Below are 27,863 nucleotides of genomic sequence, written 5' to 3'. Positions count from 1 at the left end.
TAGGAGTCCGTGGGAAGCAGCTCTGACGCGGGCCCCGTCGCACGGCGGTGAGAAGAATGCAGGGGGAGCCGAGTTTCCCCCCTCATCACCCCCCAGAGCACACGGCTTGCCAGAGGAAACGGAGAGGCGGCCCAGAATGTGGCACCTGAGTGCCGGGGGCTGACGGGGCTGACGGGGCTGACGGTCCTGCAGTTCCATTGATGGAGGGGCTGAGCCGAATGTCTAATGACCTATCTGAAGCTGCCTGCTGAATCAAATATTGGCCATGGAGGAGACGAAAGGACACAAAGACCCTTTTCATCAGGAGGTGGAGGTTGTCCTGGCCTGCTAGTAAAAGACACGCTGCTTACTGCTGTCTTTCTCTCCCGCTATCATCATCATCATATCCCAGACCCTTTGCTGCTCTACAGTGTATTCGGAAAGTATTCAGACCCCTTGACTTTTACCACATTTTGTTACGTTACGTCCTTATTCTAAAATCAATTAAATAAATACAAATCCTCATCAATCGACACACAATACCCCATAATGACAAAGCGAAAACACATGTTTTTCAGCGGCAGGGACTGGGAGACTAGTCAGGATCAAGGGAAAGATGAACGGAGCAAAGTACAGAGAGATCCTTGATGAAAACCTGCTCCAGAGTGCTCAGGACATCAGACTGGGGTGAAGGTTCACCTTCCAACAGGACAACGACCCGAAGCACACAGCCAAGACAAAGCAGGAGTGGCTTCGGGACAAGTCTCTGAATGTCCTTGAGTGACCCAGCCAGAGCCCGGACCTGAACCCGATCTAACATCTCTGGAGAGACCTGAAAATAGATGTGCAGTGACGCTCCCCATCCAACCTGACAGAGCTTGAGAGGATCTGCAGAGAAGAATGGGAGAAACTCCCCAAATACAGGTGTGCCAAGCTTGTAGAGTCATACCCAAGAAGACTAGAGGCTGTAATCGCTGCCAAAGGTGCTTCAACAAAGTACTGAGTAAAGGGTCTTATGTAAATGTGATATTTCCATTTCTTTTTTTAATTTTATGAATTTGCTAAAATGTCTAAAAACCTGTTTTTGCTTTGTCATTATGGGGTATTGTGTGTAGACTGATGAAAAAAACAATTTTATCAATTTTAGAATAAGGCTGTAACGTAACAAAATGTGGAAAAAGTCAAGGGGTCTGAATACTTACCGAATGCACTGTATACCCAGTCCTCAGGAAAGTACCTCCCTCTGTAAACATATTATGATGAGTTGTTGTTACGTAACTTTCTTATGATTCATGGTTGTAAATGTTGTAAATGGCATTTTCGATGTCATTTGTAACTGTATTGATTATATACTGTATATGTATAAGTATATTTTAAACACTTTCTGAGCTCCTCTTTAAAACCCCGATAAACACTAAGAAGTGCACCATCCATCCCTCCATCCAGTACAGTGCACACTCTGCTGAAACAGTGGTAGCTATATTTTACTGCTTTACTGCAGAAAGATTCTTATTCGGTGTTGTTTAGAATGAATGCGAGGAGCTGCGTGTTTACTCCGTCTTATTCCAGCTATAATTGTTGGTTTTGCGACACTGAATTCTTAATCAGGATTTATGTTTTCTCTGGCTGCTCCCTGGCGTGTGTGTTTGGGTTTACTGGCCACCCTTGGTAAACAGTGTTGTTCCAAATCCCCACCAGTACACCTTGGACAGACACACGCACTAGCTGGAACTGTCTAAACGTGACAGAGAGGCTAATGCATATATTTAAAAATGCAACAAGGGGCTTCACCATTTACACACAAGGGGGACAAGGTCTGTGTGTGTGTGTGTGTGTGTTTGAGAGGGGGAAGAGATGTTTTGCCTCGTGTACATGTGAACTAGTTAGGTGAGCCATGTTTGCCTATGTGTGTCAGTGTGTGTTGGCCTGTGTGCATGGCCTGTACATTCAGTGGCTGGAGTGTTTGCATGGCCTTTGTGACTTGGACCTTTCCTAAACATTAGCAATCCTCTTGGCCTTATTTTCTCTCCCCACTGCTAATATGTTGATCTCTCCTCCACAACAAGCTGATGTTACACACAGCCCTTGCCGCCATGTCATCCTCACCATGCATAAATAAACACAGCCAGGTTTGTGGTGATGATGACTCGCCATGTTGAGAAAAACAGATGGAGAGTAACTTCCGGACAGACAATACCTGGGTCAGACCACTCCCAGATGCTGCCTGATTACCAGCTAGTTGGTAGAAACCCTGGGCAGGCAAACTGGCAGGTCACAGCTTAGACAGCCTCGCAGGCAGCGTAATTCTCTGGTTGCGTCCCAATAATCTCTCCTTCCTGCTGGAGTGTGCACTCGTTCACTACTCCCCACAAATAGAAAAGCGTTGGATTGGTGTTTGTATGAGCTAGAGGGAGTTTCCATATACCAGTCATCTCCTTTCAAATCCATGAAGGGAAGTGAACAAGTGCACACTTCGGGAGAAAGGAGAGATGAATTTGACGCACCCTCGGGCTCTTTTCAGATCATTACAACTGGGCTACTGAGGGAAAATAATCTGTGGACCATGTTTCACTCCCTCGAAAAGATCAAAGATGTATCTTTCTTCCTGGTACCTCCTTGTGTAAAAGTGTTTGTTATTTATGTGTGTGTGTGTGTGTGTGTGTGTGTGGCACATGCACAGTATCAGGAATTTAAGAATACTTTATCACCATCAACTCCCCCACCTTATGTCAAGTTTACATTTAAAAGGTAACTTTGATATAATAGCCTGCACATGATTAGTTAGTTGTTTAATACCTACAATGACTAAAGATGTATCTTGTGATTTTTGATATGGTATATCTGAAAATCAAAGTGAAAATATTTTTTTACAACTATTACAATACAGGAGCAGTGTAGCCTTTCCACTTGTGTCAAATTTATTATTTCCATATCAGTGATGTCACGGTGAGGACGGGGGAAAAGATTTTCATGGAAAGAGCTTAAATCCTCACTCTATAACAAAAAGCCTGCTGTATTCTGGGGTTCACTCACGGCTTTCTATTCTAATTTCATTCACGGTGGGAGATTTTCCCTATCTAAGTGCTCCCAAAGTTTTGAATTCTACAGAAGAAGAATGTTTGCACTTGGAAGAAAACTTCCATTGCTTCATCAATTATTATTAGAACATTTGTTCACGAGTCAGTATGTGCTGAAAGGCCATTTGTACTACTTGTACTCTAGTTCATTTCCTCCTATTTGGTACCATGCTCTTCACCTATCAGTGGTGCTTCTGAAGATCCCATTTCATTTGGCTTAATCTGATTCCCTTCTGTGATATTATAACCATAGAATTATATTATCATTGAATGAGATAATAACCTCTCAAGTCCTGTGAAATGTTCCTATTTGAAAATACACCAAATATTCTTTACTCAAAGCCAATTTCCCAACATCTTTCACCTTAACATCGTTCCAGTTGGATGCTTTTTAACTAAATAGCTAGGAATATTATTATTGACTCAGGAAGAAAACAATTCCATCAATGTGTTTATTGTACAACCTGCCCATAAACCTGTTAATATCACATCCGTATTTCAGACCCATAATAGTCTGGATAGGTTCAAATTAGAATGTGTGATGACTGTGCATGTTTTGGCCAGCTTCACATGTCTTGTTTCTAGAGAGCCAAAAAAGCTATGTGCTGTTTCCTCCATCTCTCACCCAGCCTCTCGCTCCAAAAGCATTCCTCTCCTCTCTCTTGCCCGCCCGTCAATTCAGTTATTTTCATCCTGTCAGGGAATCATTAGCTTTTCTTTTCAGCCATAAGGACACCATTATTGTCCTGCCCCTCTGCCAGGAAAAACACTAGATCCTGTCAACTTAGAGAGAAACGGAGAGAGGGAGAGAGAGAGGAGAAGCGGGAGAGTGAAGATAATTTGTACAGTGGGTTTGGTTTGGTCTGACTACCACTTAAAGAAGCGTCTACATCCTGCCCTGTAACAAGTGTATCCTTGTGTTAGTGTCCTGGGCACCACCGCACCAGGAGAGGTGCATTCATTCCTCACACCCTCTCTTCATCCCGTTCTCCCTGTCTCCCCCTCTACCTCCCTTTGTCTCCCTCTTCCCCTTTCTCCCACCCCCTCTTCCCCTCTCTCCCCTCCTCCCTTCCTCCCCTGTCTCCCCCTCTTCCTCCCCATCCCTATCTTTGGGGTTCCTCCCCCTCACGCGTCTTTGGGTCATTCAAAAAGCATTATATAAAACCCATGTATTCTAATTAATGTTATTCTCTTTGTCACCATGCAGGTTGGAGCGGCTGGTGGAGGTGCTGAGGAAGAAGGTGGGGACAGGCAGTGTCCGGACGGTCATCTGACTGAGACGACGCCTGGGGAAGCAACAGTCAGTCCACTCAGTTCCTGGCTCCGTCCTAAATGGCACCCTATTCCCTATATAGTGCACTACTTTTGACCAGTTCCCTATATCCCTATAGGCCACAAGTAGTAAAGGGAATAGGGTGCCATTTGCGATGCAACCCCTGTCTGCTCTGTCCGAACTGGAGCAGCCTGACCGACCGTCCAGTCGAACGGCCACATCTGGTGACCAGGCTGCCTCCCTGCCTTCCCAGACCCAGGCTGTTGTGTTTAACTCTGTGTAAACACACCCAAGCTTTAACTGGGCAAACAGTTGTTAGAAGTGCAGCACTCCAAAGCCTCATTCCAGGCTGGGCTCAAACTGAATTGTAAATGTTTAACCACTTGGGTTGTTGGTTTGTTGCTTCCCACTCTCTTTCTCTCTCTTTCTTTCTTAAACTCTACATTTTACCTTACTGAAAATCATGTAAACAAATTTTGGGTCATCAACTAATTTCTGTATTGATGTTTGTGTTGCTGCCTATCTATCTCTCTGTTACAAGGGAAATGCCTGTGTGCCTTGCTGCCTGACTTATTGATCAAAAATGTATTCTCTTTGATATCCCAGATCAATACAGTGTCCTGACATATACAGTATTTCATTGAAAAGGTTAGTGCTGTATTGTAAAGGTTGTTGGTGTTGCCTGGATTCGGCATTGATGCTGCCTTGGGCCAAATAACATGTGATGTATTTGGTCAACTCCATGATGCGCTCAAATCAAATCGTTAATGGAATTTGTGATTTGAAGAACATCACCTATCAACTTCTGGGATTTTTGCCTCTTGTATTATAAAGTCAGTATTGCTGTAATAGTTAATAGACATTTTATGGTGTGCGTATTGTATGAAATAAAACATATAAACAACTGATAAAAATAAACATCTTTATTATTCTGATAACTAAACACTATTTACTCTACTCAAAGACAAAATGTGTGACATTATTAGTGGCCACCAAATATGTTGTTTTATTTTCAGGACTTTTTTTTCTTAATTTTTATAAAGTACTTTTTCAACTCAGTCACGACCATTATATCCCTATGGATTGATATCGACTTCTGATTGAAGATAAAACTGTCTGTTTTAACACTTCTGTTTATCTAAGGTTCAGCTCTCAAAGTGTGCTAATTTGGAACAGGTCTTTAAAGAGGAAAGAAATTAACCCACTACCTCTGATATTCATTTTGTAAGATCCATATGACAATTCTCTAAATTACACAACTGTATTATTTGTTCTCTCACTGACTAAAGGTTTCATGAAGCAATATTAACTTTTTAGAAGTATTCAAAGTAGGTCAAATTATAGAGTGAAGGGTTTATTTTGTTAACTCCAATAATCAATGCATAAGGGGCCCTGTGTAGCTCAGTTGGTAGAGCATGGCGCTTGCAACGCCAGGGTTGTGGGTTCATTTCCCACGGGGGGCCAGTATGAAAATGTATGCACTCACTAATTGTAAGTCGCTCTGGATAAGAGCGTCTGCTAAATGACTAAAATTTTAAAATGTAAAATATCAATTTCATGGAACTTGAACCTCTAGCTGGGTTTTATAGAATTACATTTTAAGCAGAGCTTTAAATCTCTTAATTTTAATACATTTGTATTTTGTCCCGTGGCACTGTTATTTTGGCTATTGCACACTGGCCAGAATTTGACAAAGGCATTGCACACTAAAAACAAATGATTCATATAGTGCCACATAAGGGTTATTTGGCTTGTAACCATAGTGGATCCCTTTTTGGTGCTATAAAGAACCATTACAAAAAGGGTCCTGTATCGCACCAAAAAAGGGTTCCGCTATGGTTACAACCCTTTTTGGGGCTATATAACACCCTTTTGTATGGTTCTTTATAGAACCTTTATGGAGAATGAGAAGTGTTTTTTACAGGATTTGTTATTCTGGTCAGCCGTATTATACTGTTAAAATTCCATAGGTGTTATTATTGTTTTATCTGACTAGTTGAATCAGGTGTGCTACCTCTGGAACAGCTGGGGGTCCCTGAGGAGAGAATTGAGAACCACTGATTTAGACAACAGTTCTTAATTAACACAAGACCATATGCATAGAGATCCTATTAAATTACTAGAGGGGCTATGTCATAAACCCTCAAAGTTCCAGAACGGCGTGAAAATGGCAGCCAAATTGGTCAGGGAGAAATCCAAACCAGTCTAATTGGAATTTTTGTTTTCCTGGAAAGCTGTGAGTGCTATTATATGATAAAATATCAGTACTTGTTGCATTTACAACTTGTTTAAGTCCTATCATTAACTGATTTCTGCCAGTGTATGGCTGTGGATTGACTGCATTGTTTGAATGGAATGTTGGCATATTGGCAGTTAATTAGAAAAATGAATGGAATCATTCCTCTTAAACTGGCTACCTAGCTAGCTAACAAACATGCAGTGCAGATACATACTTCAAATTCATTATTTCACACTATCTTATCCCAGCACTGGCAAACATGGCATGGTTTAACAACTCCCTGACCAAAATGGCTGACCTTTATCCCATCATAAGAAGGTTCATGTCCATTCTAGTATTCCATGGCCATGGATGAGTCTTTCACAAGACATGTCACTGGCCATAGTGATATATAACATGTGATGGCATAACACAACAGATTACTCACACTTGCACAAAAAGAGCTATGAGCAAACCATGCCCCCAAATATCAAAATGAGCCGCTGCCCCTACATTTTAATTATCACTAAATGAGCAAAGAACCCTTTTGTGAACTGCAAAGAACATTTGAAGGGCTCAACGGGTTCTTTTCATCATTATGGTTCCACATAGAACCATCCTTCCCAAAGAACCCTTGAGGAACCCTTTTTTCTTAGTGTGTACTGACTTTGAGAAATAAATGTTGTGGTCTAGAGAGAGATGCAAGGAGAGAGGCACTGTCTCATTTTCCTGCACCAAAAACCTCTCTTTCTCTCTCTCTTTCTCTCTCTCTTTCTCTCTCTCTCTCTCTCTCTGTTTTCCCTCTCTGTGGTCCATCTTTGCATACTGATAGTTTATAAACATAAGAGGGCCGAAGAGATTAGGCGACCTTTACTACAGACTACACACCAAACAATTATATCCGCATCGTGTACGTTTCATTTTTCTTATATTGATGAGTTGACCCTAACGAGCCCAACTTTCCTTCCGGTGTCCTTCGATAAAAAAGCTAGGGCTGTGGTGAGACTTGTGTACCCATACAAGATCGATTATGTACTCAGAAAATGTGTTGGATGGTTGGATGCACCGTTGCCCTCAAGTTGCAGTCTAAAGACAGGAGGGGTTGGGTAGAGAGTACCCTCCCCTCAGATAATGCTCGAGCGACAAGCTTCTCGATTTCATCTGCGCTGGTAACCGTGGAGATCGCACAACTTGGGTGTCCCCACTCTTAATCCCACAAGGTCCTCCCAATGTATGTTTCTCCGTCAGATAATCCGCGTTGTTCTAAATACGGAGGCAAAATCTTTCACTTTGTTGAAATCTGAAAACTTTTGATATCCCTGGTTATCCCCAAATCGGCCACGCCTCCATTTGTGAATTACGCATTATTATGATGATCGCACACACTCGTACGAATACAATGCCTCGTGTCGGCTAGCCTATAGGCCTCTATTTTGATTATGGTTCAGTTCAATATATCTTGACTAGGCCTATAGAAGCACATTTTATATTTATTGAGCAATGTTATTTTGGAGTCTGATACTTGATTTCTCCTCGGTATTGTTCTCTCTTGGTCTCCGTGTAAAGGATTGTACACCGGCGCATCAAAAAGAAGGGGATTCCCGATTACCCTATTTTGAGAACCAATCGCATGATGACATGACTACAAAACAACTTTTTATACGCTTTAATTAAAAACGTGTTCCGGCAGCCCAGTGATGAATGAACTTCAGAGAAAAGCGTGACTGATCCTGTTGCTATAACGACACCAAATATTTCCAGTCTTTCCTTCCACTTTAACGCACTCCATCCATTCGTCCATCCATTTATTCGTTGTGGACCTTCTTTTCTACTAACAATGTATGAAACTAGAGGCTAATTGACAATAAAATGACAATGTTCATGAAGCACATATTTTATAAAGCCTTGGCCTATGTGAAAAGCATGCCATTTGGGGGGAAATGTGCCTATTGCGCAATGATGAAAAGCAGGCTATAGTTCATTCTCCTGGCTATCTCGTTGTTTACAGTGTTGCATAATATGGTTAGTTGTTCTTTTGATATAGGTAGACTATGCGTGTTTTACATTTTTAACTATAGATTATTTGGGCGTTCCGTATTAGATTGTCAAATTGTTTAACATTTAGTTTATATAGCAAATACTGTTTGTTTATAGTGCCACATCTTATTTTATTTACCAGACTGGTAGCCTAATATTTAATATTTGGATAGCTGGAATACATTTGGAATAACTTCCATTTGTCTTCGTCCTCTGCAAAGCCTGGCGCATAGCACTATTCTGTATCCTCCTTTGTTTGTTAGAACTTTTTCCGTTACCCTGCAAAGAGAGCAACCAAAAATAATAATAATTGGGTTGTCCCCTTATTGTGGCCTCCAATGGATTAATGAAGACACAAAACACCATGGTCTCGTAGCAGGCAGGCAGGCCGAGGGACCACCAACCTGACATAGTCGATGTATATTAGGAGGACACAAAGCCCTAATAAACTTCTTCCGTATAATTTTTAATGGAAAACCAGCTGCTTCTAAAGCTGATTTCGGATAGAGATCTCTCCCTCTTCTCCCTCGGCCTTTGAAAGCTCCTTTCTTTCGTCTTTGAATTTGAAGGGGTATTGCTTTGCTCTTTTCGTTGGCCAAGCACAATTGTGTTATTGGAGATAATTAATTCAATCCCCATCAAAAGGTATTAGAAGCGCCTTGGCCCTGTAGTGGCTTTCTAAACTCAGAATGAAAAGACGGAGAAGAAAGGTCTACGGGTAGGCTCGCTGATGGTCGCTTTTGAAGTAAAGGGGTCTGCGCATTGTTGTCGAAATTTTTGTCCATACGGCTGAAGAAAGCGTCAGGGCTTTTGATGGGGAAACGTGAAATGCCACATAAGTTGGAAAACAAGGCGCTGCTGAAATCTCCATGCTGGACACTGCCTGCTGATAACATATGTCACATATTACTAAAGGTTGGACAACTTGAATAATGTAGTTCAAATTTAAATGTGTAGAAAAACACGTATAGCCTATACGCCAAAGGCAATTGAAAACTAGGCCTATAAATAATAATAATAGCCTAATCATAATAATAATAATATGTTTATTATTCTAAGTATCGATGTGTATATAATAAACATTATCGGGGTAAGCATATGTCTATATAATTACTACTAAATTGACCTTCGTAAGCTATTAATTTATATTATCTTATATGATGGCATAAAGCAGTTGATGTGGTGGTTTAGACTATTAAATACTAAAGTGAACAGCTATTATGGGTTTCAATGTGATATGCTCTTACAGTAAATTATAAATGTTGTAGCCTATCCCCTAGAAAAAAACACTTAATTGCCTTTTTCACAGGTGAAATGTCGAACATAATGCATGATATTCTATATAAATTAATATTTATCTCTTATTTGCACATTGAGGTATGGCTTAAAAGCAAATATTTAAATCAGAATCAAGCAAAAGTCACTGACAGGTTTGCTCTCTGTTTTTATTTGCCGTTTCACGTTCGACACAAGGTGGTTTCCATACTAAATCGAACACTGCAAAGCTTTTTTTCAACAGCTGGGCAAGCTAATGAACAAGATCTGTCTAAAGTTAAAATATTTCTCATGGAAACGTGGAGTCCTTTTCTCCACAAATTGAGGTTTATATTATTGGAATGTGCAAGAGAGGTTTAACAAAGGAGAAGAAATAAACGAATTACTCGGTGCATTTTGGATTATCTGCTTGTGTTTATTTGACCATTTTAAAGGTACCTACCTTTATTGCCAGGCATATACTGGCCAATACCATATTGTTTGCCTCCAAAACTGTACACCTTCAAATACAGTAGGCCTATGAAGAAGGTTATAATGGGCCCATCAAATAATGCCGGTGGGGACCTTGATCCAAACCGCTTCACAAATAATCTAGATCATATCTGGAGTAGGCGTGTTTCTCCGTTAAATGTGTCAATTTGAGGTTCATGCCCTCTTTGATATGCTTGTAGTTCATTCATGAACACTGTCATTATGGCAAAATGACTGTAATAGCATATATCACAATCATTTTATTGACAAAATCATGTATCCTCTTGAGGTGAAAAGAACAAAAATTCAATATTAACGTCAGCCTAAATTCTTCAGGGAAAAATATCCAATCGTTGTAGGACAATAGGCCTAGGTGTTATCCATATTTAAAGTGACCAACAATAAAACATTTATTAGTCACCATTTAGGATATTATGGTCCAAATTTGATTTGAATAAGATACAATTGAAAGCATACAAATGTAGGTTTTTAGATATTGTTCATATTAATGTTAGTTCATCAAGAGTAGGCTAAAGGTACGACTCGAGCATGTGCAACTCATGCACAGACAAGCTTCTCAGTTGTTCCAAACATATTTAGATGTATTATCTAAATAAACATAGCTTCTTAAAATGTTATTTTATTTATATAAAACAAGTAAGCTTGAATTTGTCTGTGGAAATATAATCTGAAGAAAAAAAAAGAACAGACCACAGGCCTATGGCCTAAGCCTATAAAGCCTCAATTCTCCTCGATATTTTCACCACACTCAATTCAATTCTCCATGTTATTTGCGCATCGGGGGGCAATTACATGATAATTAAACACATTTCACGGTTACTCAGCCAAAATGTGTGTCTACAAAATACCATGATCAAAGTCAAATCTGTTCAGGTTCACGAGCCGCATCATGTAGGGTTACGATTCACAAAAAGATGCTTTGGCCTTTCCATGATATTGTTAAAAATCCATTTACAACACGCCCGAATCCTTTATGAGGTAAAGCTCTGCGGCTGTATTTCTGTTAGATTTGGCTTTAGCCTTGCTCATTGATCAAAAACTTGCGGTGCGTCAACCCAAGCGAGCATCAATACAGTTAGCGTTTATAAACTTTACAGGGATATTAAAATGATATTGAAAATTATATTGAATACACTTTGGATGTTTCTATCGATGGTTCAAAACCTAATTTCATATGGAGATATAATTCATGATATAATATTTTACGCAATAGCTTACAAGACAGAACAACAAAGCTGGCTATATGCCACTCTGACAGAAGCTTTAGACCATATAATGAATACATTCCCTTTACAATGGTAATGAAAATGTTTTGTAAGGCTTCATTTAAACTCAAAACGTTAAAATTCATATTGTTCCTGAATTATTTGGATATGCGTAAAAGTTGGAACAGTTGCGTAATTGAATGGTAATTCTTTACCCCTCATGCAAAGAATAGCTTCTTCAAATTAACATCAGAAATACCAACAATCAGTGAATAAATCGGATTTGTTTTATTTGAAAATTAACAAGAAATAAGTTAAGCACATGCAGAGACATCAAAACAAACAGAGAAAGACAAAACGCTGACATTAGGCTGCACATAAAAACCCAAATTTTCTGGTTTGAAAAATACCACAAAAGACATAGAATTTTTATGTATAAAGAAATACATATTTTATTTATAATGCATTTCCACGTGGAATTTAAGATTGTTATACAAGATTGGGTTGTAAATATGTTTGTCAGATATTTAGCAAATAAACCAAAGCAATGCATAAAATGACAACATCCATTTAAAAAAGTAGGCTATCTGGAACAGACGGGTGTTTTTCGCTTCACCTGTGTCACGCGTTCCACGAGACCTTACTGACCTTCATTCATGCACATTGTAACACATGGACATATTCATTGTGGGTACTACAAGTTTGCGGAATACAACATTATTTTACAAGCTCAAAATTGTTTTAAATACACTAGCAATGATTTACAACTGGATATACAATCATTCAATGGTAACACTTTACAGTATAGGCCTATTGTATTTTACTCATACACATTCTTATACATTAAAGTAACAGTCCTTATGCACCAGGTGCATGCAAAAAATAAGATACATGTTTTCTGTCATCCTTTTATCGAGCACTATAAAAATGAGAAGATACTAAGAAGTGTTGAGGACTGGTCTGGAATACACACCTTGATAGTATGACGCCTCTATTGCGGATGGGTCCATAGCTCTGCCAGCCATGGACGCACTGCCGAGGGGTAGACTGGAAGACATACCTGAGCCGTAGGAGGAGTATTGCAAAGCTTGCTCGTAGGCTTTCAAATCCAGTTTGTGCTGTTGCTCTGAGGATGACATTAAATTATTTATTGAAAACGGGTGGTTGAATGAGTAATGGGGATCCCCTTTTAGGTGCAGATGGGACTCGTGCGCCATCGAGTGCGGAGGTAAAGGGAGAGAGGACAGGGAAGTGGCCGAGCTGGCCACGGGGTGGAGAGGTGGCCCGCTGCTCTTTAGTTCAGAGGCACTGCTACTGCTCCTGTGGTCCATGCTGTGAGGGCTGGAGGACTGGTTGGAGGTGGAGAGGGAATAGGAGTCCACATTCCCAGTCTTGCTGTTGGTATTATCGCTCGAAGGCGACCCAGAACCGCACTGGTCTTTCCTTCCGTCCCCTTTACTTGAAGATATCTTTCTATTTTCGCATTTAAAGCGCTTTTGTCTGCGGAGGTAACAACCGTTCTCGAACATATTTCCAGAATCTGGGTGCAGGGCCCAGTACGAGCCTTTGCCTGGCTTATCCGGTGACCTAGACACTTTGATGAAGCAATCATTAAAAGACAGGGAATGGCGAATAGAGTTCTGCCACCTCTGTTGGTTCTGTCTGTAGTATGGAAATAGGTCCATTATCCACTGGTAGATTTCGCTAAGCGTGAGCATCTTGCTTGGTGCTTGCTGAATGGCCATGGTTATGAGGGATATGTACGAATACGGAGGCTTTGCGTGCGGGTAGCTTCTCCTGAATGACTTGTTGTCCCTTGCTCGGTTCAGGTTGGGCTGAGTATAGGACATTGGGCTCATAGTAGGGCTCATGCTCGCGTATGGATTCATAGCGTTCATGGAAGCCTGCTGAGCCGACATCGCGCCCATGTTCGAGGGGCTAAGGGCAGTGCCCATTGACGGTACCCCTCCACCCATTCCGTTCATCGCACTGGACGCGCTCGGGGGCATCCCTGTCATTGTCCCGGGGCTTAGTCCGGCTCCCAGGCCGGGGTTGGCATAGGACATGTTGAAAGAACCTGAGGTCATATTTCCACTAGCAGACATACTCATGTAACTGTTCATACTGTTCATGGAACTCAACCCTGCATTCATGCCGCTGTTCACCATGGGCGAATATACCTGGAATAACATGAGAGAAATGTGATCACAACAATGCATTGGTCTTCCACACACTCAAAGTGCTTAAGTTTTGTAGTATTATTTTTTATTCTGCTGAAATCCACTGTGTAATAATGTATAATTCATCATGATTAATATTAGGCTGTTAAACACAAAATATTTCTAAACGAAACGATTTTAATTAATTCGATTTGACTAGAAAACATGAGATTCATTTTGAGAGCCTCTAAACAGCAGCATGAAAACAGTGCAGCCTGGTCCATTTATTATGTATCTCAAACTCAATCAATATTGTTTCATTGTGTTAGGGCATATAATGCCATTTAGTGCTGCTTTTCAAGCAATGCAATCATTTAGATGAACATTTTATGTAGGCCTATTATGCACAAACAGAGGGTCAAGCAAAGTGTATTACTCTATCTTATTATTGGCATGGAACAAATGTATTACAATTGTTTTCAAACATTCCACTGACTGCAACTTTCTTTTCGAATAGCATGCATTGATAAACATATGACATGATCTCGCTGCATGATGGCTGGTAAATATTCAGTGCCAAATCCCATTTTTACGCGCATATATAATGAATTTTATTTTTTGTTAAAGTGCCAGTATCTCAAGTCAGCATTCGGCCCGCCGTGACTGCAATGTGCACTGCTGCCACCCGGCGGGTTTGGCCATCTCTCGTTCTTTAGGATACATCATCAGGTTGCATATAGTGAAGTATATGCCCAAAACAGCCCAATATTCCATAAACTACAACAACACCGTGCTATGGAATTCTTTTTGAAGGACACTCAATGCAGTTTGCTAGAAAACATACATTGAAAAAACGAAGACGTGGAAATCAGTTAGCACTTCATTGTTATTCTAATACACAAATCGAATAAAACCAAAATACACATAGCCTACCTCTTGTGCGTCATTGTAATAGCTGCTCCAATCTGGCGTTTCGTGACCTTCCATTTTCACTGTACCCAACATTATGGTTGATATCCACAAATCGTAAACATGCAGTTCCTCAGACTTAAGTTTTTGAGAAACGTATCCTAGGAAACGGTGCGCTGTAACTGGTGGGATGTTGCAGGAGGGCTAGAGTAAAGAAGTGAGGAGATGTTGAATGCAGTGTGACCTGTGAGTTTAGATCTTCCCCTATTACGTAGGCGGTACAACCCACCCACTTTTTCAGTGTTCATTTGCCTGGCTCTTTTTCCCTCACTGAAGTCACCCCTACCGTGCCCACAGTTATTCTGCGTCTTTACAGAGAAAAAAATCCCAGTCAAAAATAATGTTTTTCTCTCCCTAATAAGGTGTGTAAACATTCCATCCGTCAGAAAGCAGGGTTTGAAAAACAGCCGAGCATGGCATTTGTTGTTGTACAATTACGCACTTGGAATTATATCCACAAATAAATGTATTTCATATGCCATGGAGAACGCCAGGCATAAACCAAATAGACTAGCATTACAACCTAGCATTTTAGGCCTTTATTACGCTTAATCATGAAGGGGATTTTAATGCAATAAAATGTAACAAAAACGTCACTGTTTATGCTTATAATTTCAAAATATCCATTACCCACACAAGGGCGCGCGCGCCCTACAATGTCATGATAATATTTGCTCTGGCTCACAGAAAGTTGGCAATAGGGATCCAAATGTTAAATTCTGCGAGAATTGAGAAGGCGTTAGCACTGAGGATATTGGATATTCTTATTTAAAAAAAAATCACTGATAAGCATGCATGGTTATTCTTCTGTCAGTTTTATTTAGGTGTTTTGCCATATAATGCAAGGTTCATTTATTTATATTACTTTCATTTATGTGCAGACTATGCCATATACATTATTTAATTGTAGCCTACGTAGGCCTGTGTTTCATGTTTAATGTTATGACCTCTGGACAATGGAGAAGACAAGTGTCAACATCTTTATATGAGTGAAAAGAGCTTCACATTATTCCCCTATTCTGTTAACTGTACGCTAGGCCTACAAGGAGTTGCAACCAGGTCCTTCGATTCTAAACCCGTTGATGAGCGAATAACAGCGATAATTATCCCCTTACATGGGATTATCTCAGGGTGATCTCTAACGCCATTAGGGAGAGAACATCGATTTGTTGAAGACGGATTAAAACGTCCCACAAAGCATGGGAAATTAGGTTTACTGCTGGATTTGAAATCTGACACGGTACATATAGCCAGCCCCACAACGGCCTACAGATGAACATGGTTGTTTTACAGATATTTATGCTAATAGATTGCTTTATTCTATGACATGAGTCCTTATGATCACATATTTATTATCGTATAGCAAAAAATGTAAAATGAAAAAAGAATCAGAAGATGAATTGCCCCAAAGAAAGGCCCATCATCTTCACCACATTATAAGGAATTAATTATATTCCACATTAGAAAAATGTACTAGTCAATATTGGATTTTATGACAATAACATTTCCTGAAGGCCTACACATCCAGAATAAAAACTACGGAGCCAATAGAAAAAGGCATATGCCTATGCCAAATTGAAATTCTACTTCTTCTGTCGATTAGAAAAGCCTTTTTAGCTTTGAACACGTTTGCATTTTGTAACTTTTTATTTTGTTCAACTTCCAAAGCTCGTGCGGTTTTTGGCAGTCTTAGTTCTGCACCCACGTGGTGTCTGTTTTGTCCAGCCTAGTTGTCTGGTTTGGTTGCTAGGAGATCCTTCCAGCCACAACGAAGAAATGGTGGATGTTAAATCTTCCCAAAAGTTTGTAAACATTTTACCTGCCAACGTGTTTATTAGATAATATTCAAATATTTAAAGTAACGTCAATTTCAGCAAAGAGCAGTGTTTTGTCACTTCAATAGTTTTGGAAAAGGTAAGCGTTGGAATTTGCTAACGTTAGCTAATCTAACGTTATTCTAGCAGCATTGAAGTGGTTCACTGACACTGGCAACATTGTGGCTAGTTAAATGGGGCGTATGACATCTTTCAAACTTCATTAGCAACAAAATAGACACTATGAAACTGTTATACTGACAGTGCTGCTACTTTTTGTAACACAGAAACAACAATCTTAACATCAACAGTTTGATAATCATGAGTTATTGAGTAGGCCGCGTAATCCTACATAGAAGAAGCATCATTGTCATGTCAGATATCACGTTTTAGGCTACCAATTTTTATTGCTGTGTTTTTTAATCCTTTTAATTTATGTTTCATAATCATCCATTGAAAAATAATTCCTCTTACTACTCACCCAATTCCATCCTCAGTCCTTTACTTTTTTGCATGTTTCACTTTTCAACATTTGGTCATGTTGATAGACACGGGGCAACATGCTGAGAAATAATATTCTGAGCCACAGCGAGGAGCTAAAGCTGAAGAAGGAGTTAGGGGCTCTATGCAATGAGTCCCAGTGTGAATTCCTACAAATGAAGCAGCTGTTTTTCAACTCCCACACATCCACCAGCACACAGGCCCAGCCACCAGACTCTCTCCGCACACTGGAGTCATCAGGACTGATGGAAGAGGCTACAGAGGGACTCTGTGGCACATCGGACACACCCCAAAATAGGACCTCACAGATGTCTGCAGGGTCAGTCAGCCTGTTGGAGTTCCATGCAGATCTGCTACAATCCCCACCTGCCTCCTTACCACAAAGTGCATTCCTACCAGACATCCCTAAAACGAAGTCAGAGGTGAGCAAGAGTCAAGGAACCACACGTATGAAAGGAATCAGTGAAGAGAGAAATTCAGTTCATTTGGTCCTGTCTCCTCCAGGGCAGAAACCTTCCCCGAAGCCGGCCATAGCTCAGCTAGCAGGGACTACCAAAGTGGTGTCCATGTCCATGAGGCCACAGCCTCCCTCCAAGCCCAGGTCAGAGAGGCCAGCAACAGGGACCAGGACATTTATATACAAGAGCAAGAAGGAGTCAGAGCAGGTGTCGGAGAAGGAAGCGGCTGAGAGGCGCATCCAGAAATCAAACTTCTTCAGCAGATGTCAGGCTCTGAGCTCGGATAACACAGATGACAGCAGGAACAGTGAGGACTCGGGCTCCGAACAATCCCACGGGAACTCCCCACAGAAGGTCAAGAAAAAGAAAAGGAGGGAACAGAAAGATAGGTCTACACATACACCAAGGACGTCCACTGACGACAGGACCTCAAAGAGCCAGAGGAGTACCAAGGCCCCCAACAGTATCCACAGTGTCAAGTCCACCACAGAGCTGCTCGATGAGGCCCGGGGCATTGTAGGGGCCAAGGGGGCAGAGAGCCAGGAGGACACGGACCCCCAGCAGAGAGACCCAGAGGAGTCAGTGGCCAAGGCTATGGGGCTTGTCAGAGGCAGAGGGAGGACGGTGGATGAGATCATTGCCTCCCTACAGAGAGGGGACAGTGATATGCCATCCGCCTCAGACCAGATGATCAAGGAGCTGATGGAGAGAGTGCTGGGGGACAGCTACAATGCTGACAACGAGGTGACAACATGATTACAATAGGATAACAACTGATAATATGCTGAATGGTCACAAACATGTTGACCTTCATACTTTTGGTTGAGATTTTAAATAAGCCCAGTGATAGTTAATTTATATTAGTTATTTAAACAGGTATTCAATGCTCATAACAATTGCACTTCTATTGATTAATGACAATCTTTGTTTTTGTATAACAATCAATCATTTTTAAAGGAAGAGAAAACAGCGGAATCAGAGGAGCGAGAAGAGAATATTGTCCATGTACAAACAGAGGTAATGCAGAGACTACAGTGTTTAGATTTATCACATTTCACTTGCCTTGACTTGTGACGTTGAAAAATAGGTTTTCAGAGCATTTGAGAACTTTTTTAAGTGGAGTGGTTTCTGTTATTAAGGTTGTATAAAGTTGAAACTAAATTCTACCTTGATAAGGAATTCTGTTTGTATGATAGTTAACATTAACAAACATATCCTGATTTTTCCAGGGAACTCAGATGTCCCCGGTTCCACAGAGGATGTTGTGGGTTAAGAGGGAGACACCTACCCCTCCAAGACTTGTTGAGTCCCCTAAAGTCAGATCAGGGGTCTACAAGATGGCTCACTCACTGTCTGAACGAGAGACAGACTGCGATGACTCTATGGCCTCTGCTCCTCCACAGAAGGTAATACTTAGATTTAGTTGGTTGTCATTGTGTGAAGTTCAGTAGTTGTTTTACAACTGTACTATCAGTTTATCTTGTTCCCGCCTAATTTATGTAAGTCTTTTCTTATTTTAGCTCCCACAATTAGAAGACAAACATTTGTCTTTTATTTGTATTAATTTTTTTAAAGGTGACTTATACAGATGTAATGACAGCTCGAGGAGATACCATAGCTCCTTCTCAGAGACCAGCGAGGGTGTCTTTACAAAACAAAACCATTCAAAGCCTCTCTCTTCTAGCAACATGGGCCCCCAAAGCACAGTAAGCATCTTGTATTCCCTCTCAGTCTGGTTGATCATGAGAGTTGTGAGTTGTTGTTACAAACAGATTTTGAGTTGTGATCATTATTGGAGGTTAAACTACTACTTCTATTACAAGCTTGGGTAATAAATTGATAAAACATGCAACACTGCACTGTAAAATAAATGGTGTTTTTCCCCAAAAACATGAAAACATGTTGCTTAAACCCTGTATAATCATGGTCATCACTGTGATCTCCCTGCTTGTTCTGAAAGAAGTCGTTTTCCAACAACCTCTTCAATTCGCTATCGTAGTAACTATCTCCAACCTTGACGTTAATGGATGGGGCGGGGGTGGCATTGGACGGAGGTGAGCTCAGTTCCAGGGAGTCTGTCTGTAAGTAAAGTGACTACTAGGCTATCATCAAAACTCCCCACCTGATTCTCAGAGACCCATTGACACAGAGAGTAATTATGCTCCCAGCCTAACACACTCTTTAGACTGCTCTCTCTCTGTCTGGAGCCTGATGCAACCACACACTTCCTTATAACTGACTCCTTACTCACCTAAAGAGACCAGATTTACTGCCTCCTCCTGCTGCAAATGCTGAGTTGGAGTTGTGCCACTCCCTCCCACTCCTTCCACTCCCCTCCAACCCCATTCAAGAAAAAATGGAACCAAAACAAGGGCCATTTAATTAGGGGTGTTTTTCAGAACTTTGGTTCAGTGAAAGGTTTCTGCTGGGTATGGATAAGAGGCTTTATAAGGGGGCCAGGCTGCCAGCCTGTCTGCTGATGGGAGATGGATTAGATAAGGAGCAAGGCTGAAGGCAGTGCTCAGGTCGGCTCCACTCCACAGTTATGGAATGCTCATTTAATTGAAAACAAGGCAAATGACTCCAGGGTGACCTTACAGGTTTGCCGCTCCGCTAGCTGAGCTGAGGCATACCTACCTAACCCAGAGTGCCAGAGAGATGATCAATCTCGGGAGTGGCAGGCCATAGTGAACATGTTAGGCTCCAATAAATTGTCCAGTATCTGTCAGGACAGGAGGTGGGTGGTGGGTGGCGAAGGGAGGCCGGGCCTTTCCCTCCTAGCACAGAGAGGCCACACACAGAGTCTCCAGTTCAAAGAGTGGTGAGAAGTTATGGCAGGGATGATCTGAGCAAATAAACCTCCACCTCATCTGCTTACGCCACAGAGAATGGTTCATCTGTTAGGACAAGCCTCAAGACCACTGTATTGCTTGTAGACTTTTCAAATATGTGGATTGTTGTTGAATCGTTGACATTCTTCAATATAACAAACCAGTGGGGTTTTGGTTCAAAACAAAATGTCAGCTTACTTCCCCCTTTACCATACATGATAATACTGTATGTTGTGTTTTTATATACCCTGTGTTATTACAGACTAGCGACAGAAGTCAGAAAGTATGTTACATTTAGATACAATTGCAAGTAAGCATGAGCTTGGTCCTAGATCTGTTTGTGTTCTTGCCAACTCCATTGCTATCATTGTCAAGCCAGTGACAAGGAGTTGGCATGATGGCGCAAACAGACTGGTGAAGTAAGAATATCACAACATTGTAGTCATTACGGTTGTAATTCTCTCCCACAGTACAGATGGGTACAAGACCATTCACCACCTCTGTACAAACCCAGTCAGCCAGGCCCTTCCTCTGGAGCTGCAGCTGGCTTCCCGGGTCTGTCACACCTCCAGCCAACTCACTGCACCACCACAGTTTCACCAACAGAGGGCAGCACTACGACACATCGCTGCCCAGCCTGACAGACACAGGTAAAACCAAATCTCTCCCAGGCTCTGCTTCATAAGTTGTTTTCTGACCAAAACCTAGACTTTATAGCAACATTTGGAATTGAAGTGCTGTGATACAAGGTATGATACCCTGTTTGTTGCATTAAATTATTTAGTAAATATGATTTGGTCATCCTCTACTTTTTCTCTCACTACCTTCTGCACTCCACGTAGGAAAACGTTGCATGTCAGGAGTATCATTACAACAACCTCATATCATGTAAAACTATTTAATCTCTTTGCAGGATAGTAAATGAAGGCGTGCCCTGCATGGAGGTGACTGAGTCTGATGGAAAGGACTGTGTGACCCACCTGCCTCCCCAGACTTCAGACAGCCTGGCTGACTGGCAGAGGATCGCTGAGTATTACGTAGAGAAGCCCAGGATGATGCTTCATGGACAGGCGGTGAGGAGGATCAGCACTATGTTAATTCAACTTTTTCCCCCAAACATTTTGTCTAGAAAGTGTTTTACCATCCAACAAGATGATCCACTAGGTGGCACCAAACATATTTGTAACTCATAAGATACAGCAGGTTGCTTTAAAGGTACTGCTTATAACATGGTAATAGCACTGTAGCTATCTGGGATTGTTTAGGAATGTAAAATGTTTAAGTTCCAATGAAGCTAACACCGCATTATCTTTTTAATTCCATGTATGAGTTTGTTTTATTCAAGGGGACTTTTCATTGGTCTAGATGAGTCACCTGTCTTGAAGTGTCTGTCCTCCCAGACCTTTCGGTTACTGGCACAACGCTCTTTACCACTAAGCTACCTGCCGCCCCAGTTCTCTGTGTCTCTCATACAGTATTTCTCTCCTTCCTCCCAGACTTCTCTGTGTTCCAACGAGTTGAAGATGTTCTGGCACCCAGCTCCTCCCAAGTTCAGCTGCTCTCCTGCCTTCGTCAAACACAAACTCTTTCCCAAGTACCAGGTAGTGTAGTACTGAGCCTCTGATGTTTACAGACAAACTTGTAGGCTACTTCCCTGCCAGACAGACAGTCAGACCACATGGACAGTTAACGGAAGACTTAACTCTACTCCATATGTTCCTGGCTGTGTTTTAGTTGAGACGTGATGGGGTAACATTGGAGATGCTCTTTGATCATTACATTACAAGATGCCTTACTACTCTGAAAGTTAGATAACATTAACAAGGACACATTGATCGTGCCTTTTTAACCAAAGATGTCCTGGTGAATTAGAATATCTTTGAATATAAAATATCTTTAATATGTCTGGAAAATATCAAATTGCAAGTTAACCAGTTAACCATACCTTGCCAATGTGATCTCACCCTATATACCCTACTGCTGTGTTTCTATGGTGTTTGTTACTCAGGCAACACATAACGATCTCTCCAGAGAGGAGCTCTATGGTGATCTGCAGGACCTGGTGGAATCAGCCTGTGACCTGACAGAGATGGAGCCAACCACCTCAGTGGTCAGTGTGTGCTTTAGTTACACCCCCCCCAACTAAATTAAACAAGCCTTTCCCCCCTTCTATCTCTAGCATGCCCTTACGTACGTGTTGGATCTTCCTACAGGAAAATGTGCTGTCCAGAAAGTTCAAGTCTATGATAGACCTCAGAGTAAATGAGCAGTCACCTCAACCCTCCATTGATGAAGAACAGGTGAGTGTATATGATATGTCATGTCATTCAATAACATGATGAACCACTATATCAGTACATCTCACTGCCTAAGCAGAGGTTCTGACCATGGTCTCACTATTCACCATCTTGACACAGTTGAAGAGGCCCCTCTCTGCCCCATACCTCAATCCTGTGCCAGAAGCCTTCCTCAAGGTATCATGTGACTTCGCCACCATCACCAGAGAGCTGGAGGTGGTTCGGCAGCAGCTGTCCTCCACCGTGCTGGCTGAGGAGACCCCTCCCCAGGCCACCCCCATCGTCCAGCAGGAGGCCGACCACCAAGCCCCCGCAGCAGGCCCCACTACAGAGGAGCTCACCCCAGCCCTCAGCCAGAGCCAATTCCAGTACAGGAAGGTCCGAGGCAGGGTGATGCTGGGGGAACCCCTCATGAGAGGCAGCATATCCCACTCCAAGAAGAAGGTCACCAAGGGTGGGAAGAAGCTGTGCCCTGCCAAGCTGGCCTACATCCATGAAAAACTGCAGGAGCCTCCACGTACTCTCATCAGGTAGGCAGGCTTACAGTACTGTGATTCATTTGAGATAACAAAGCAGTTATAGAATTTGCAGACGAATGTGCTTTCATTTGGATATACAGTAGACCCATGTTATTGCTGTATTTACAGAATGTATACATTTCTTCTTTACATCTAATCCCCCTGTCTATCTGTGTTGTCTGCCTCTTGTTTTCCCAGGAGTGAGTCTGTGTGCCAGCTATTACCCATCAAACCCACCACGTGCCCTTCAGAGGAGCCTCCCCTCCCACTCCCCTTGCTCCGCTACCCGAGCCTACCCCTGGTGCTGGACTTTGAGAGCTTCGCCGCGGACCAGGGGGGCATCCCCGACGTGCTCCCTCCCCGGGAGTGGGTGAGGGATATCTGGGACGCCTGGTTCGACGAGTTCTTCCCCCCACTGGAGGAGAGCAGCAGCACCTCCAAGAAAGAGTCAGACTCCTCCAAGATTGCCCCCAGCAGCAGCCTCCAGAGCGGGACCCTGAAGAAGCCTGGGGAGAAGGTCCTGACGCTGGATGAGATCCAGGCTCTAGACTGGGTGGACCTGTCTCTGACCCTGGACCAGGGCCTGACCACAGGGGACCTGGAGGGAGAGGTGGCCAAGCTGACCCAGGCTATTGCCCAGCAGGACAGAGCCAGCGCCTTTGACCTGTGTCGCAGGGGGGCGCTGCAGAAGAAACTGGGCCGGCTCAACCAGGCTCTGGAGGATCTCAATGCCGTAAATTTAGTTCACATTTTCAGTAGGATAGCAGAGGTTTGGTTCTGAAATAGGACAGCCATGGAGGAGTGTGTTAGGTTGGAATACTGTAATTGCAGTTGGAAGCTAGTCAAAGTAACTTGAATTAGACATTTATTTATAAGTATATAAGCTAGCTAATAGGTTTGACCTGATTTCCCTGCTAGCTTCATTTTCCTCCTCCAGGCCTAGCTTCAGATGATAAATGGTTAATGTGTTGTTATTTCCACACTAGGCCATTTCCCTGGAGCCCTACCTGCTGGATGCTTACTGGCACAGGCACAGCATTAATCTGCTCAGAAACAACCAGAATAGCGCTTTGGATGACCTGAACTTTATCATCAAGCACACCAAGAAACATGCAGGTAAGCCCACCACAGCCCAAAGCCCTGTGTATTTTATTAGTTACTGTAGATACAAGTGATTCACAGTACATACAGTGAGGGAAAAAAGTATTTGATCCCCTGCTGATTTTGTACGTTTGCCCACTGACAAAGACATGATCAGTCTATAATTTTAATGGTAGGTTTATTTGAACAGTGAGAGACAGAATAACAACAAAAAAATCCAGAAAAACGCATGTCAAAAATGTTATAAATTGATTTGCATTTTAATGAGGGAAATAAGTATTTGACCCCTCTGCAAAACATGACTTAGTACTTGGTGGCAAAACCCTTGTTGGCAATCACAGAGGTCAGACGTTTCTTGTAGTTGGCCACCAGGTTTGCACACATCTCAGGAGGGATTTTGTCCCACTCCTCTTTGCAGATCTTCTCCAAGTCATTAAGGTTTCGAGCCTGACGTTTGGCAACTCGAACCTTCAGCTCCCACCACAGATTTTCTATGGGATTAAGGTCTGGAGACTGGCTAGGCCACTCTAGGACCTTAATGTGCTTCTTCTTGAGCCATTCATTTGTTGCCTTGACCGTGTGTTTTGGGTCATTGTCATGCTAGAATATCCATCCACAACCCATTTTCAATGCCCTGGCTGAGGGAAGGAGGTACTCACCCAAGATTTGACGGTACGTGGCGCCGTCCATCGACCCTTTGATGCGGTGAAGTTGTCCTGTCCCCTTAGCAGAAAAACACCCCCAAAGCATAATGTTTCCACCTCCATGTTTGACGGTGGGGATGGTGTTCTTGGGGGGTCATAGGCAGCATTCCTCCTCCTCCAAACACGGCGAGTTGAGTTGATGCCAAAGAGCTCGATTTTGGTCTCATCTGACCACAACACTTTCACCCAGTTCTCCTCTGAATCATTCAGATGTTCATTGGCAAACTTCAGACGGGCCTGTATATGTGCTTTCTTGAGCAGGGGGACCTTGCGGGCGCTGCAGGATTTCAGTCCTTCACGGCGTAGTGTGTTACCAATTGTTTTCTTGTTGACTATGGTCCCAGCTGCCTTGAGATCATTGACAAGATCCTCCCGTGTAGTTCTGGGCTGATTCCTCACCGTTCTCATGATCATTTCAACTCCACGAGGTGAGTTCTTGCATGGAGCACCAGGCCGAGGGAGATTGACAGTTCTTTTGTGTTTCTTCCATTTGCGAATAATCGCACCAACTGTTGTCACCTTCTCACCAAGCTGCTTGCCAATGGTCTTGTAGCCCATTCCAGCCTTGTGTAGGTCTACAATCTTGTCCCTGACATCCTTGGAGAGCTCTTTGGTCTTAGCCATGGTGGAGAGTTTGGAATCTGATTGATTGATTGCTTCTGTGGACAGGTGTCTTTTATACAGGTAACAAGCTGAGATTAGGAGCACTCCCTTTGGAAGAGTGTGCTCCCAATCTCAGCTGCGTTACCTGTATAAAAGACACCTGGGAGCCAGAAATCTTTCTGATTGAGAGGGGTCAAAACGTATTTCCCTCATTAAAATGCAAATGAATTTATAACATTTTTGACATGCGTTTTTCTGGATTTTTTTGTTGGTATTCTGTCTCTCACTGTTCAAATAAACCTACCATTAAAATTATAGACTGATCATGTCTTTGTCAGTGGGCAAACATACAAAATCAGCAGGGGATCAAATACTTTTTTCCGTCACTGTACAGCATGATAATGCACTGACTGACTCTGCCAAGGTGACAGTGATTGCACTTCTGCTGAATCTCTCACTTGAATGAATTTAAATTCCTCATTTTATGAGCGTTTTAGTTTTTTTGCTCTCTGTCATGTTCCATCTGTATTTTCAAGTTAGTGAGTGCTCCACTGATTTAAATGTTAGTTCCTTTTTGCCAATAGGAACATATTTTTGTTGACTATAATTATTGCACATTCTGTGCCATTACGCTGCTAGTCGATTTATTAAGGCAATTCTGGTGAAGTACCCACGGTTAAAGATGCAACTGGACTTACAGTGCATTCGGAAAGTATTCAGACCCCTTCCCTTTTTCCACATTTTATTACATTACAGCCTTATTCTAAAATTGATTAAATAGATTTTTTCCCTGATCAATCTACACACAATACCCCATAATGACAAAGCAAAAACAGGCTTTTAGAAATGTTGGCAAATTTATTCAAAATAAAAAACGGAAATATTGCATTTACATAAGTATTCAGACCCTTTACTCAGTACTTTGTTGAAGCACCTTTGGCAGCGATTACAGCCTCGAGTCTTCTTGGGTATGACGCTACAAGCTTGGCACACCTGTATTTGGGGAGTTTCTCCCATTCTTCTCAGCAGATCCTCTCAAGCTCTGTCAGGTTGGATGGAGAGCGTCGCTGCACAGCTATTTTCAGGTCTCTCCAGAGATGTTAGATTGGGTTCAAGTCCGGGCTCTGGTTGGGCCACTCAAGGACATTCAGAGACTTGTCCCGAAGCCACTCCTGCGTTGTCTTGGGTGTGTGCTTAGGGTTGTTGTCCTGTTGGAAGGGGAACCTTCACCCCAGTCTGAGGTCCTGAGCGCTCTGGAGCAGGTTTTCATCAAGGATCTCTCTGTACTTTGCTCCGTTCATCTTTCCCTTGATCCTGACTAGTCTCCCAGTCCCTGCCGCTGAAAAACATCCCCACAGCATGATGCTGCCACCACCATGCTTCACCGTAGGGATGGTGCCAGGTTTCCTCCAGACGTGACGCTTGGCATTCAGGCCAAAGAGTTCAATCTTGGTTTCATCAGATCAGAGAATCTTGTTTTCCATGGTCTGAGAGTCCTTTAGGTACCTTTTGGCAAACTCCAAGCGGAGTTTGCCTTTTACTGAGGAGTGGCTTCCGTCTGGCTACTCTACCATAAAGGCCTGATTGGTGGAGTGCTGCAGGGATGGTTGTCCTTCTGGAAGGTTCTCCCATCTCCACAGAGGAACTCTGGAGCTCTGTCAGAGTGACCATCGGGTTATTGGTCACCTCCCTGACCAAGGCCCTTCTCCCCCGATTGCTCAATTTGGCCGGGTGCCCAGCTCTAGGAAGCATCTTGGTGGTTCCAAACTTCTTCCATTTAAGAATGATGGAGGCCACTGTGTTCTTGGGGACCTTCAATGCTGTAGAAATTTTTTGGTACCCTTCCCCAGTTCTGTGCCTCGACACAATCCTGTCTCGGAGCTCTATGGACAATTCCTTTGACCTCATGGCTTGGTTTTTGCTCTGACATGCACTGTCAACTGTGGGACCTTATATAGACAGGGGTGTGCCTTTCCAAATCATGTCCAATCAATTGAATTTACCACAGGTGGACTCCAATCAAGTTGTAGAAACATCTCAAGGATGATCAATGGAAACAGGATGCACCTGAGCTCAATATCGAGTCTCATAGCAAAGGGAATACTTATGTAAATGAGATATTTCCGTTTTTTATTTTTTATAAATTAGCAAACATTTCTAAAAACCTTTTTTTGCTTTGTCATTTTGGGGTATTGTGTGTAGAAAAATTAATGTAATCCATTTTAGAATAAGGCTGTAACGTAACAACAAGTGGAAAAAGTCAAGGGGTCTGAATACTTTCCGAATGCACTGTATATGTGATTTGATTATCATTCAGTAAGTGCTGCGTTAGACTAAATGTACAGCTATAGC

At 42.3% G+C, this 27,863-nt stretch overlaps 3 protein-coding genes across 7 annotated transcripts in view; 2 read left to right on the top strand and 1 right to left on the bottom strand.

The window, feature by feature from the left end:
- mipol1 (mirror-image polydactyly 1) overlaps window positions 1-5,237 on the top strand; it is a 92,181-nt gene extending 86,944 nt beyond the window's left edge. For all 4 annotated transcript variants that reach the window (XM_041848091.2, XM_041848089.2, XM_041848088.2 and 1 more), the window contains one exon: window positions 4,264-5,237. In XM_041848091.2, coding sequence (XP_041704025.1) covers window positions 4,264-4,330 — 67 coding nt within the window. In that variant the 3' untranslated portion in view covers window positions 4,331-5,237. The remainder of the gene's footprint in view (window positions 1-4,263) is intronic.
- A 6,584-nt stretch (window positions 5,238-11,821) lies between these two features.
- On the bottom strand, window positions 11,822-14,846 carry LOC121539525 (forkhead box protein A1-A). The gene is made up of 2 exons (XM_041848086.2): window positions 14,649-14,846; window positions 11,822-13,736 (listed from the first exon to the last, which is right to left on the bottom strand). Exons 1-2 carry the CDS (start codon window positions 14,718-14,720, stop codon window positions 12,495-12,497), a joined length of 1,314 nt encoding a protein of 437 aa, XP_041704020.1. The 5' UTR covers window positions 14,721-14,846; the 3' UTR covers window positions 11,822-12,494.
- A 1,614-nt stretch (window positions 14,847-16,460) lies between these two features.
- Window positions 16,461-27,863, top strand: part of ttc6 (tetratricopeptide repeat domain 6) — a 35,209-nt gene continuing 23,806 nt past the window's right edge. Inside the window, exons 1-13 of one of the 2 annotated variants that reach the window (XM_041848085.2) lie at window positions 16,461-16,598; window positions 17,047-18,201; window positions 18,415-18,474; window positions 18,687-18,863; window positions 19,033-19,163; window positions 20,759-20,938; window positions 21,202-21,361; window positions 21,785-21,889; window positions 22,297-22,398; window positions 22,502-22,588; window positions 22,706-23,115; window positions 23,302-23,836; window positions 24,090-24,219. In XM_041848085.2, the coding sequence (XP_041704019.1) occupies window positions 17,059-18,201; window positions 18,415-18,474; window positions 18,687-18,863; window positions 19,033-19,163; window positions 20,759-20,938; window positions 21,202-21,361; window positions 21,785-21,889; window positions 22,297-22,398; window positions 22,502-22,588; window positions 22,706-23,115; window positions 23,302-23,836; window positions 24,090-24,219 (3,220 nt within the window). In that variant the 5' untranslated portion in view covers window positions 16,461-16,598; window positions 17,047-17,058. Of the gene's footprint in view, window positions 16,599-16,995; window positions 18,202-18,414; window positions 18,475-18,686; window positions 18,864-19,032; window positions 19,164-20,758; window positions 20,939-21,201; window positions 21,362-21,784; window positions 21,890-22,296; window positions 22,399-22,501; window positions 22,589-22,705; window positions 23,116-23,301; window positions 23,837-24,089; window positions 24,220-27,863 lie in introns of both variants that reach the window. The other variant, XM_041848084.2, reaches the window with a different exon arrangement.

Source organism: Coregonus clupeaformis, chromosome 25 (genome assembly GCF_020615455.1).
Source record: "Coregonus clupeaformis isolate EN_2021a chromosome 25, ASM2061545v1, whole genome shotgun sequence".
NCBI lineage: Eukaryota > Metazoa > Chordata > Actinopteri > Salmoniformes > Salmonidae > Coregonus > Coregonus clupeaformis.
Note: the sequence above shows the minus strand (reverse complement) of the source record. Positions and strands in the feature narration are given on the sequence as shown.